The sequence below is a fragment of the Pavona decussata genome, unplaced genomic scaffold, assembly GCF_977016875.1.
Source record: "Pavona decussata unplaced genomic scaffold, jaPavDecu1.1 SCAFFOLD_128, whole genome shotgun sequence".
Lineage (NCBI taxonomy): Eukaryota > Metazoa > Cnidaria > Anthozoa > Scleractinia > Agariciidae > Pavona > Pavona decussata.
Genome location: NW_028145542.1, coordinates 2103205 through 2116359, shown reverse-complemented (window position 1 = coordinate 2116359; position 13155 = coordinate 2103205). Strand labels below are relative to the sequence as shown.

The window sequence follows — 13155 nt, the reverse complement described above, 5'->3', positions numbered from 1 at the left end:
GGGAATGGAACCCGGCAGTGATTTTCAATAAATTCCTAATCAGACCCTGTTGTAGCAGCTATCTAATGGCCTTATTCTTATGCCCCAGGCCAGTTTTATGCCTAGCAAAATGTTGACACTGGGCAACTGGTTCTAAACTCAAACTTTTGTTGTAATAAGGAAGATCTTAAGGTGTTTCAAGTATACTCCAAAAGCTCAGTCCTCCAGAAGTTTCAATTTACCATGCCCTGGCAGACACCAGTGAGTGGGGTGATTAAGCTGAATTTCTAGGGAGAAGGCATCCAAAAAAGAAAATGGCTTCAAAAGGGGAGACACCTATTTAATGAAGGAGTCAGATGCTAGTAGTCTGATGTTCACTGAAATGATTTGCAGTGGTGAAAATAGAAACTCCATTTATTTGGTGTGAGCTTACTTTTCTTTTCGTCTCCTTCCGTTTTTTTTTTTTTTCATTCCAAATGGGGACTAAGTAAAAATTACAATTGGCTGGATAGAATGCCACAAACCTCACCACCCCACCTCTAAAAAAAAAAACACAAAATAGGCCAAAAAACAAATAAGCCCCCCGCGGGGACGGGGGGGGGGGGGGGGCTTAAAAGAACTTAGTTAGATCTGTGACCTTTTTAAAAGGAAGTTGTGTTCTCTTTCTAGACCTCATTTTTTTGAGGCAAGCCCTTTAAACCTCTGCAGTTATATGGTCAAATGAATTTTTAAAACAATGGTTGGTCCGGTTATTACAACCTTTTCACACGACTGGATTGGGACAAGGAAGCATCTTAGTGCCTGAGTGTGACAAGTCCAAGACCTTATGAACACTGTTTTGATGCTCTAACCTCTCAGCTACTGGGATATCCATACGAGAAACACAACCTTCTTAGCTCCTATATGAAGGATCAGCAATGTCCAGTATTGTCCACAGCATACTGTGTTGTGATAAAGATAGAAAGGAGCTAAAAGTTTTAGCTTGATCATGTAATAAGAAAGATGTTGCATCAACCTTGTCACAAGAATGGCATGCAGAACTGCCTCCCTAATGGGAATTAGCCTGCAAGCTCTCTTAGGGTGGGAGGAGGGGAGGGAGGGAGGGAGGGAGGGAGGGAGGAAAGGAGGGAGGGAAGGAGGGAGAGAACCCTTCCACCATTTTGTTTTTCGTCACTTCCAGCCAATGCAAAACATTAGGATGCCATCAATGAATTAATCTCCACCAACTGACATTTTTTGGGTAAACTTTTTGAGCTCAAATGTTCTAAACTTTGAGACTTCCTTATAAGCTCTCTTTATCTCCCCCACTCCCTGACCCCACACCCTAGCAAGCTTGCTTGCAGGCAGTATTTGGGGATACACTGTATTCCCTTTTTTTCTCGTTTTTATTACAGGTTGACTACGTTCCCTACTGTGATGAAATAGCCAATGAGGTTGGTTGCAAGCCAGACTTGTGGTGGCTCCTATTCAGAGATCCTGCTTTGGCCCTAAGGTGCTGTTTTGGTCTTTGTACACCGGTACAATATCGCCTCTTGGGACCTGGTACTTGGGCAGGAGCCAAGAAAGCCATTGAAGATGCCCCTGGCAATGTGATTTACGGGACCAAGACCCGTAGCTTGCCTCAGAAAGAGGGCAGGGGTAGTGAAACCAGTGCTATGTACTGGAAGGTTCTAGTTTTGTTAGTTGTGGTATTTGCTATTTTACTGAGATTTTTTTTCGTGAAAACCAAATGATTCAATAACATGTTAAAGACGGTGAAGTGGAGAGGGTGAAGAGCGCAGATCACATTTCACAGAAAACGATTTTTTTTCGTCCAGGAATTCACAGTTTATGATGAATTGAAACTTGTCAGTCTCATTTAACATAAGATGATTGTGATCAAGATAGCGGCCTAAGGTTAAAAAAATTATTAATATAATACTCTTTTAATAATATATTAAGGAACAAAACTTACAAAGTGTAAAAATGATTTATCATCAGATAGCAGAAACAGTCATATGGAACAATAAGCTTATTTGTGTTAGTGGTGAGTCCCTCTTTAACACATTATTAGCCTGAAGAGGGGATTTAGTGACTGAGACAAAATCGATTTATTACAACGGGTAGTTTGATTGGGTCTAAGTTTTCTCCGGTTGACGTTTTTGAGCTTATGGCAGTAGTGGATGCTATTCCACCGACTGCAATGACATAAACATATTCGGAAGAAAAGTAAACTTTATCAGAAAAGAAGATTTTGGTCTCAAAAAGCAAATTCTAGTGAATCTCATGGGTCAAGCAAAGCTTCCTCTTGAAGGATCTGTCAGGAATTTACTTCAAAAATCGCAACCATTGAAATACCTGTATACAGAGATCTTTTAAGATGATCACCTGGAGTGGAATGAAATTTACAAGTTGCCACTTAAAGTAGTTTTAGACACAAGATCAAGAGAGTTTTAATATAAAATATTAAATAGGTACCTAGTAACGAACAGCCTCCTCAAGAAAATGGGTAAAATCAGCTCGTCAAGTTTCTCCTTTTGTAGCACTTAAGGACAAATCCCTCGAACGTTTGCTCATTTCATGCCTTATTATTAAACTACTTTGGACAGACTTGATTATTTGGTGCAACAGCAACAATATTAGGATACAATCACTTTCTGATGTTGATAAAATGTTTGGTTTATGGACTAGGAATGAGGATTTTCTATTGATGAATCATTTAATAATTATTTTAAAACAATATAATATTGTCTACTGTTGTAGAAATAACACTATTTAAAAACCGTCTTTTCAGGTCCTCTTGTCAAAGATCGCTCCAATCTATCAACTCGAAAGTAGAATTGCTAAATCGCACAATAAATTCAGTGTCCATTAAATGAAGTAGGGCAGTTACACGTTGAAAATTTTGGCTGAAACTTGTGTGCAATGGCGAACGAGACCAGTTTCACGAAGTGTTGTTACACGGTGAAACTTTTCTTTTTTCACCACTGCAACCGTTGCAAGCCGTTGCAGAAGTAGAAAGCGGTTCTACTTTTCGTGAAACTTGTCTCGCAACGGAAGTTCGAAAAAGTTTCACAAAATCGACCATGTTACACGGTGCATCGCCTGCTGAAACTTGTTTTGCAGCGCCGTTGCACACAAGTTTCAGCTCAAAGTTTCAACGTGTAACGGCGGGTTTTTTTAAACAATCATTATTTTTTTATTTACCAAGCGCGTATACAGTGTAGTGTGTTTGTTTGCCAATGAATGTGTTATTTTATATAAGATGTATGTCAATTTCCTAATATTTTAAAACAATGTAAGAATTCAATAACACGCAAAAAAAAAAAAAAAGAAAAGAAAAAGAAAAGAAAACAACAACAACAATAACAGCACAAGGAAGAGTGTTTCATCCGATTCTCAAACACCGAGGAGTGGCTTGAATGAACGAGGTGCAGTCGAGGTTTTTAAACCAACTTAGAGATGTTTGGAAGTCAGATGAAACGTTCTTTCAGTGTTTCATCTATAGCTTTTCAAACCACTTCTAATTCTTCGAGAAATTCAAAGCAAAGGTTCGCCAAATTCTATGATAATTAAGATCACTTCACGGTAGTAAAGAACTTTTACTTCGTTTTTTTCTTTTTTTTTTTTCAAACAAAAATGCTTTGTGTGAACTGGTGAAAAAGACACGTCAATGCTTGTGTGGACGAAAATATTTTGTTACGTTTTTGGCAAAGTGACAACTGATACGTTTGAAAACGGCTCACTGGAAGATGGCTATTGAAATCTTCACGGGAGAACAAAAACTAATTAAAGTTGTGACTACTAATAATAATAACGTAAAGGTCAACAAAATAGTAAAAACATATAATATATCAGAGCTAACTAACTTTTGTATCTATATTTTAGTCAACTAGTTTCTAACTGCATACAAGTAACAGTTTTGAGATGAATTCGCATTTCTTTGTAGCGCGAAGCTATAAGCATTCGCACTAGTTTACCAGATCTCCCTTACAATCTTACGGTAATTTATTGTATAACAATGATGCAATTTTTATTTTAAACTTATTATAGAAATCAATAAAAATTGGAATGACAGACACCAATGTAAACTTGCAGTGCTCTCATAGGTACGTTATACGAAGTAAAAATGTTTGTAAACCATCGTTAAATCCACTACCGTAAAATTGCGCAAATAAAGCTCTCTCGTCTTCCCAGTTATAAGCTCTCCAAATCTCTCACCAAGACAGCCCTTTGGCATATAAGCCCGTGGCTAATCTTCAAAATTTTAATACCATATTTTTGGTCTATAAAGGAGAACAATTTTGAATTTATCGAAGGAGAACGAATGGAGCAAGGTTCTCGCAGTCTGGATTCAAAGTCCTTGAATTCTTAGGCTACGCCGGTAAATGAGGCGTTTACAGGGGTGTTCCGATAATATTCTAACAGAAAACACTTCACTGTACGATCTTTGACCAAAATTCGAAAATAACGTTCTGATTTCAAAGCGTGTTGAATACAGTAAAAATCCGCATATAAGAACCCCCGAGTAGCGGAGCTCCACGCGCCGAAGGCGCGCACGCGTAGCACCACCAGTAAGAAAATATGGTAACCTATCGATGCGAGAAATTTTGTTTTGGCTATGTCTGTCCGTCCGTCCGTATGTAGTACCACAGGACTACCGATTCGAATGGCACGGCAGCCGGAGAAACAAAAGGACAGAGCACGAGAAAATTACTAAAGCGAATACCAGCCGTTAACGCAGTATTTTACCGTATTAATCGTCTCGGTGCACCTTGTGGAAGCGGAGATAATACTTTTTTTGTATTTGGTGTGACGCCAAAAATTCACTCTCGCCGGTACATGCTAAAAATAACACAATTTCATGAACTTTGCCTGCAAACAGATTACTCATCAGTAAATGTCGCATCATAAACACGTTTTTGAGTAGAGGATGGGTAGAATTAGGTTAAATTTTCACGGCATTTTCACAGTTTTCCCAAATTTGCGAAAACTTTGAAAATACAAGTGGCAGTTAATCCTTAATTATAATTCTACGAGTTGTCATTGGAATTACAGTTTATACCGCAGAGGGCAAAATTTTCTTAAACCTTTCGAGGTCCTTTAGTCATAAAACAGTCATTCCCGGAGTAAGAACACTCCAACCCGTACGCAAAGCAAACAAACAAATTGTTTAATTCTTTCGTAGTGTACAAAACAGACAAAACTGACAAGAATGTTGATTCTAATACACATGTAATCGACAGAAAATACAAGTTTAATCCAGGAATAAACTAACGGCGATTAAACCAAATGTTAGGCGTCAATTAATTGATTCACCTGCGCTGTGAAGCTTTTTGCCGCTTGAAAATAACACGAACACAGATCGATAAAAATAGCAAACGATGGATCCAAAGAAGAAACTTCCAGGGTAATTTCTTCCACCGAATTTGATCATAGTTGTTGTACCAACTTTGATTTGACCTGCTGCTTCCTCCCATCAAAAGGCACTGTTACTCTCGGTTATCGTTCGTTGGAAGAAGACTGAAGTAGCGAAGTGAAAGCACTTGGTCGCCATGAATGATTTCAGCTGTTCATCTAAACAAATCCGCTCCAAGTTTTTAGCTTTTGACACAAATATTGTTTTGCTGTTTCTTGTAAGACACGAACATTCACCTTAAGGAATTTGTTTTATAGCTGCAGCACTTGATTTCCAGAATTCGTTGAAATTCAGACACAAAATGAAGAAACGAACTACATGCCGAAATGGGGCATGCACTTCGCCAATCAAGAGCGAGTATTTTCGCTGCCCTACTAATCAGGAGTAAATAATTTTGCGCTCAGTGAAAATTAAGAAAAAATGCCTTCACTTACAACTTATCAGCATTCAGTACTATTTGCCTCTCAAAGAATGAAAGAAATTAGAACTAGTATTTAGAAATTCTTAGCTGATATTTTGCCGAAGTAGATTTCCTTAACAACTTGAGCCGAATTTCTTATTGAACTGAACGACTTCCCAACAGATATCTAACAAAATAAACCGCTAGGTTCTCCTAAAGTCATAGAAAATCCAAGCGGGTTGCATCTTTTCTTTAGGTGAATATACGTCTCTTGCAATTGTACATGCACAACAAAGATTTTTACCGCTACCTGACAAAAACAGCCTGCATATTGAAATTATAATATAACATCATATACAGTCCGCAACATCAAAAAAGATGCTGCTCTTATAAAATTGGCGCGAAAACAGAATGCGCTCTTCAGTTAATTTATTTGTATACATCATTCCGCATCTCGCATCATTATGCCATTCCGAACGTCATGCGACAAGCCATTCCACGAGGTCATTTTCCCTTAAAGCTAATTCATTGTCTCATTAAAGTGTTTGAAAAATACACAAAAAAACGGAGCCAAAATGTCTCAACCAAAATCAAGTTAATCAAGAGAGTACATTTCCAAAGTCACGCAAAGTAAGATTAACTACTTCATTGTCCAGTAAACGATCGCAAAAATAAGGAAACAGAAAATAGAAGGTATTCACGTGCAGAAACAAGCGTTAAACCGTTCTTAAGAGCCGTCCTCTGTAAATATCGACTATCGTCGTTTGGACGAGAAAAAATGAAATCCCTCAAACTTTCTCAGAAGAATGGTCTATATAAGTGATTCACATGAATATAACTTTCAGCTCAGTTCGATTCGTATTTTAGCTGTAGTGCGACCATCTTGGTTTTACTGCTCTGAGAGGGCTTTCAGCGGCCATTTTAGGCCACACTTTTAAGAATTTGCCTTACAAAGAAAGCGTTACAAATCCGAACAAAATCTTATTATTCGAGACAAGCAAATGTTTGTTGTTGTGTTGAGAAGCTTTTTTGGGAATTTGATCGAAATCTGATTTTTTTACAAAATTTTTAATTTCTTCCCTATTGAACTACTCTTCAAGTGCCAAAAAAATGGCCGACTTTAAAGGAAAATATCGCTAAAGATACATCAGTTGGCATCCTAAAACAGCATCCTGGTTAAAGAGCAATGTCTCGTCTGTAAGAATATGCAAAAAAATTTTTGGGCAGTTAAAAAGAGAGAATTATAGAAGAAGAAGTTTTAACTGTACTTTTGTCAACAAACACCGCCTTCGTAATTAGCGTAACAACATGAAAACAACGACTTACTAAGAAACTAATGATAAATTCCACTTACCTCGTGAAATATCGAGAACTGGATATTTCAAAATATATCGAATTATAGTTTCAGTCGGATGCAGCCGCATTTTCGATGATTTGTTGTGCGAAATCACTGTAATACACCGCAGGTGTTAAACTGAGTTCAATTCTTCTAAGTCCGTCAGGACAACCATCGGCCGAAAAACTTGCCATCCGCCCCATAAGCTGCCGTGTGCAAGGTGCCAAATATTTCTTTGTTATCCTTAATGACCAAAAATTCCTTCAACAACCATTTAAATCCTGCTATGAACTGGAGATTCTCGTCAAGAAATCGTTTATGCGCGCACATCCAGACGGGCTGGGGTGGGGGCGGGGAGGAAACAAATATGGAACAGTTCCTCAATTAAAAAAAAAAAAGGCCATTCAAGATTACTGTCAAAGCTATGTTGTGCATTTCGGGTATTAAATAGGAAACTGCTGTCCCAGAATAATGTGAAATATGATAAGCCCCTGTGCTCTATTTCTTTGGTTGGGGCGTGGGAAGGGGGGGGGGGGGGGGGATGGCAAGTAAAACACTAATTTGCAGCATCAGTTGATCGTTGCTCTTCTGTTTAGGGTTCATACATGTTCAGAACTATCCCAAGCTCACTAACAGCTATATATTTGTAATATTAGGTAACAGTGAGAAAGTTATATTCAGCGGCACGTAAAATTAATATGAGGGTTTGTATGGGAATACATGCAAATAAACGGTTTACATAGAATTCCAATAAAAAGCGACTTACTTGCCTGTTTTTTTTTTTGTGTGTGTGTGTATTACACTTGCCTGTTTGTGTTTTGGAACGTTGTCATAGCGACACGACTGCCGCTGAGGATCAAGCCGCCCACTCTTCAACCTGAACAAATATTCTCGAAACTGCCAGCTAATACACCCAATTGTTAATGTCTCATTCAACATTTTTTTCCTTTATTGCGTCAAACGGCTTTCAAAAGCTAAGTGTAAATATGCTTCGCATGATGTGCGAATATTTTGATTTAGGTATTAACAAATAGATTCCATTTTGCCGTGGGTCTGTACTCTGATAACGCACAGATGACGTCAAAACGTGGTGAGAACAAAGAAGTACGCTACGAGCCGCGCGCAGGCGAGTAGCGTGACTGATGTTGTCACCACATTTTGACGTCCTCTGTGCGTTATCAGAGTACAGACCCACGGCAAAATGGAATCTATTTGTTTTGTACAATAATTAAGACATTTCAACACATTTCGTGAGCGAGCATCGCGTTACCTGAGCTGAGTCAAAAACTTTCCACCAAACTCAGTTTTGGACTACTACACACATGCAATTGTGATCTTCTAAATTAGAGTATAATCCGAAAAAATGTCACTAACAATATTTTCGAAACTAACCTTTATTCCAGAAGGAAATCCAGATCTCAAAATATTACTTCATGTAAGTCGCTTCACTGCGATTTGTAATCGATTACTCGCCATTACCGGATTTCTATCGGCGACATATTTCGACAAATATTTGCTTCCTTTTCACGTCACAACAAAGTTCTAGCTTTCCTATCCCGGTTGAGGTCACTCTCAACGGTCTTTGTCCAGTCTTTTATTGAACAGTTCTCCTTTCCTGCGAAAATTTGCCTGTGTTTGTCTGCTAAGCGCAAAAACAGTTTTGCAAAACTTTGTTGACCAGTCGCTCTGGCTGGACTCTAGACTCTGATCACGTGCGCCGGTCACACCACTCGATGACGTCAATCGTGCGTCTATACTCTAATCACACACTCCTCTAGACCAATCAAAACGCGAGTTTTACACAGTTCATAGTATAATTACAAATATCCCAAGATCGTGGAAAGCACCATACATGCAGCTGCTCAGCAATCTGGTGCAAACATGCAGCTGCGTTTCAACAGGACTTAACTGCATGAGCCTCAGGCTCATGCAGTTATCTAATGTAAAAACAAAAGGGCAGCAACAAATATTTAAGGCATATGAGTTTTCAATAAAGAGGGTGGCAGAGGGGGGAGGGGGAGTATCAATCGCGCATCACTTTTAATGTTAAATTGAATCACGCATCACCGAAAACCGTTTAAAGCAATAACGCATCACGTAAGTAAGTGCACTAAGCTGATAATGTAAGATTCCAAACTATTCGAGGACGCATTATTGAAAATTGTATTGCATGCAACATCTTTTTAGATTGATTGTGTGTTAATTGATTTTGAGAGATACATGTATAAAGACGAGTTACTGGTAGGAAAAAATGCTGAATGTACCCTGAAAGGTGAATCCTACGTTATACTGTCTTATTCCCTTCTTGTCTATCGTGACTTTTAGGTCAAAGAAAGTTCACTTATCATGGAAATCTAATTGGTAAATCACATGTCACGCGCTCGTAAAAAAGAAAATCACGCATCTCGTTGTGATGCCAGTCACGCATCACCCACGGGTTCCATCACCCGTCACGCTGCTTATTTATGGGCCATCACGCGTCGCAAAAAAACCCTTTGCTACCCTCAATAAATGCCACTAACTATTAGCTTTTGTGCCCTATTTGTCAGTCGGTTGCGCTTCGTAACATTTGATAGCATTTCCAACGATGTTCAGATTTAGTAGTTTTTCTGGCTCCAAGTCCTCGTAATGGTAAACGCTATGACAACGTTCCAGAACACAAACAGGCAAGTGTAATACACACAAAAAAAGAACAAGTAAGTAAGTCACTTTTTATTGGATTTCTATGTAAGCCCCACGCTCCAACCAAACAAACAGAGCACAAGGGCTTATCATATTCCACATTATTCTGGGACAGCAATTTCCTACTTAGTACCCGAAATGCACAACACACCTTTGACAGTAATCTTGAATGGCCCCTTTTTTTTAATTAAGGAGCTGTTCCATTTTTGTTTCCTCCCCGCCCCCACCCCAGTCCGTCTGGATGTGCGCGCGTTTCTGTAACGCAATCTCATTGTTTAATCACGGCGGAAGGTCAACGGAACATAAACGATTTCTTGACGAGAATCTCCAGTTCATAGCAGGATTTAAATGGTTGTTGAAGGAATTTTTGGCCATTAAGGATAACAAAGAAATATTTGACACCTTGCACACGGCAGCTTATGGGGCGGATGGCAAGTTTTTCGGCCGATGGTTGTCCTGACCGACTTTGAAGTATTGAACTCAGTGTAACACCTGCGGTGTATTACAGTGATTTCGCACAACAAATCATCGAAAATGCGGCTGTATCCGACTGAAACTATAATTTGATATATTTTGAAATATCCAGTTCTTGATATTTCACGAGGTAAGTGGAATTTATCAATAGTTTTTTTAGTAAGTCGTTATTTTCATGTTGTTATGCTAATTACGAAGGCGGTGTTTGTTGACAAAAGTACAGTTAAAACTTCTTCTTCTACAATTCTCTCTTTTTAACTGCCCAAAAATTTTATTGCATATTATTACAGACGAGACATTGCTCTTTAACCAGGATGCTGTTTTAGGATGCCAACTGATGTATCTTTAGCGATATTTTCCTTTAAAGTCGGCCATTTTTTTGGCACTTGAAGAGTAGTTCAATAGGGAAGAAATTAAAAATTTTGTAAAAAAATCAGATTTCGATCAAATTCCCAAAAAAGCTTCTCAACACAACAACAAACATTTGCTTGTCTCGAATAATGAGATTTTGTTCGAATTTGTAACGCTTTCTTTGTAATGCAAATTCTTGAAAGGGTGGCCTAAAATGGCCTCTGAAAGCCCTCTCAGAGCGGTAAAACCAAGATGGTCGCACTACAGCTAAAATACGAATCGAACTGAGCTGAAAGTTATATTCATGTGAATCAATTATATAGACCATTCTTCTGAGAAAGTTTGAGGGATTTCATTTTTTCTCGTCCAAACGACGATAGTCGATATTTACAGAGGACGGCTCTTAATTGTTAATTTCCAAAAGGTAAAGCGATTCAAATGGTTACCGGTGAGCGCCGTAAACCATCTTTAAAGTAACATGAATTACAATAACTACTTGTAATTAAAAAGCTGTTTTTTTTTTATCTTTCCGCACTTCCTCACTAATGGATATACGGAACGTTTACGTTATAGAAACTAAATACGTTTTAATACCAAAATATGAATTTATGAAACATGTATTTGAACTGCGGGTGAAAGATTAAATAGAAGAAAAATCCTCGCAGTTAGTACGCCACAGCTTAAGTGACAAAAAAGACCAATGAAGGAATTTAAGCTAAGGGCTCATAATTAAAACTTATAGCATTTGAGCTTCCAAGTTATTAATGAGAATGTGGAAGGAACTTTTTAATTTCGACTTACTTAAACAGAACAGCTAGGTGATAGTGATATGAAATTCAAAGAGGCATAATAAACGAGCTGAGTTAATTTGATATGAGTTTGGCATAGCGAAGACATTTTGTCGCCAATGTTTTAATAAACGCACTGAGTTAATTTGAAATGAGTTTGGCTTAGCGAAGACATTTTGTCATCAATGTTTAATACATAAAGGAGCCGAATAAAACTGAATTGCCCAGACACTAGCTAACAGTGCAGTAAAATGGCGAGGGAAAACTTTACCAGAGACAATCCATAAATCATACGAAGAACTGTACTGCACGGCAGAATTAACTGGAGGTGTACACAACCAGCTGATAATCCTTTCAGTGTTAAACATTTTTCTTTCCATTACTGCATTTCTGGAAAATACTCTGATCCTCGTCGCCCTTCACAAGGACAGGTCGCTTCATCCGCCCTCCAAACTGTTGTTTCGCAGCCTGGCGATAACGGATCTCTGTGTTGGCATCACTGTGGACCCTTTAAATGTTACCCTCTGGATGTCTATGGTGAACGAAAAATGGAATATTTGCCGCTTTACATTTGCTGCAGTAGTTATAACGGGGTATTTTTTTTGTTTAGCGTCTTTGTTGACATTGTCTGCCATAAGTGTGGACAGACTTCTCGCCCTGTTGTTAGGGCTCAGATACAGACTAGTTGTAACTTTAAAGCGAACATATGTAGCTGTGGTTGTTTTTTGGGTTTTCTCCCTTGTGAGTGCCATAGCCGTGTGTCTTTGGAATGAATTAATATCAACATACTATAACTCCATAATTACACCACTGTGTCTAGTTTCCTTGATTTACTGTTACACAAGGATTTTTCTCAGGCTGCATCATCATCAAACTCAAGTTCAAGACAATGTTCAAGGACAACCAAACCAAACAATTCCACAGAACGTTGCGCGATACAGAAAGACAGTGTCCATTGCAGTATGGTTGCAGTTAATATTAGCTGTTTGTTATTTACCAGTTACTTTAATGGGCGCATTGGTAAGTCAGGGAACAATTCCAGGTGGACTGTCTCCAACTACATTTCTTTCATTGCAATTTACTTTAACATTAGGTTATTTCAACTCGTCATTAAACCCAATTCTTTACTGCTGGAAGATCACAGAAGTCAGACAAGCAGCGAAGGACACAATCAGAAAACTATTTTGTTCATCAAGTTAATAGTTACGAAATATTTTTTGTCGGTATCGGTTGTTCATTTTAAAGCGGTATAGAAGCGGCTGTTTATACCCAGGTTAACACTTGTTCAGTATCATTGACATTAAAACCTGCAAAACATTATTTATCCTGCCGTTGTTTGTGTAGTATAAATACTTGTTGTGCATATACGGGTGCAAAAGACGTTGATCTTCCATCATTTTCTGATCCACCGTTTTGTTCAAATGCTGATGTGTTGTAAACCTAAGTGCCAGCCTAAATTTTAAACAGTCATCAAGTTTGTGCGAGAAAAGTCATCTTTTGACACGCAGTCTTCGAGTTACAGCCGTAGGTAAGTCAGTTGACTGATCGAAAACTGCGCAGCCACACGAGAAAGCGTAAACATTTGTTTCTTTGTAATTGCCGTTTTATCGCGTGGTGAAATAAGCCCACAACTCCAAAAATACGGGAAGTCTTTATTTTGAAAGTCTACACTCGAGTGACCAACGAATGAAGTTACTTTTGATGAGCATAAAGATGTGCGGTTTTTTAGTTTGTTTCTATAATTAAA

General features: G+C 38.4%; 1 protein-coding gene across 1 annotated transcript; it reads left to right on the top strand.

Moving 5' to 3' along the window:
- The first annotated feature begins 222 nt into the window (after positions 1-222).
- LOC146468913 (uncharacterized) lies at positions 223-12608 on the top strand. Its single transcript, XM_085124074.1, has 3 exons — positions 223-240; positions 1374-1667; positions 11637-12608. Exons 1-3 carry the CDS (start codon positions 223-225, stop codon positions 12606-12608), a joined length of 1284 nt encoding a protein of 427 aa, XP_084980200.1.
- The last annotated feature ends 547 nt before the right edge of the window (positions 12609-13155 follow it).

Excerpts from the sequence above, each read along its gene's own strand:
- LOC146468913 (XM_085124074.1), top strand. Across the intron at positions 1,668-11,636 it reads TTCTAGTTTTGTTAGTTGTG|ACACTAGCTAACAGTGCAGT; the intron begins GTATTTGCTATT and ends TGAATTGCCCAG.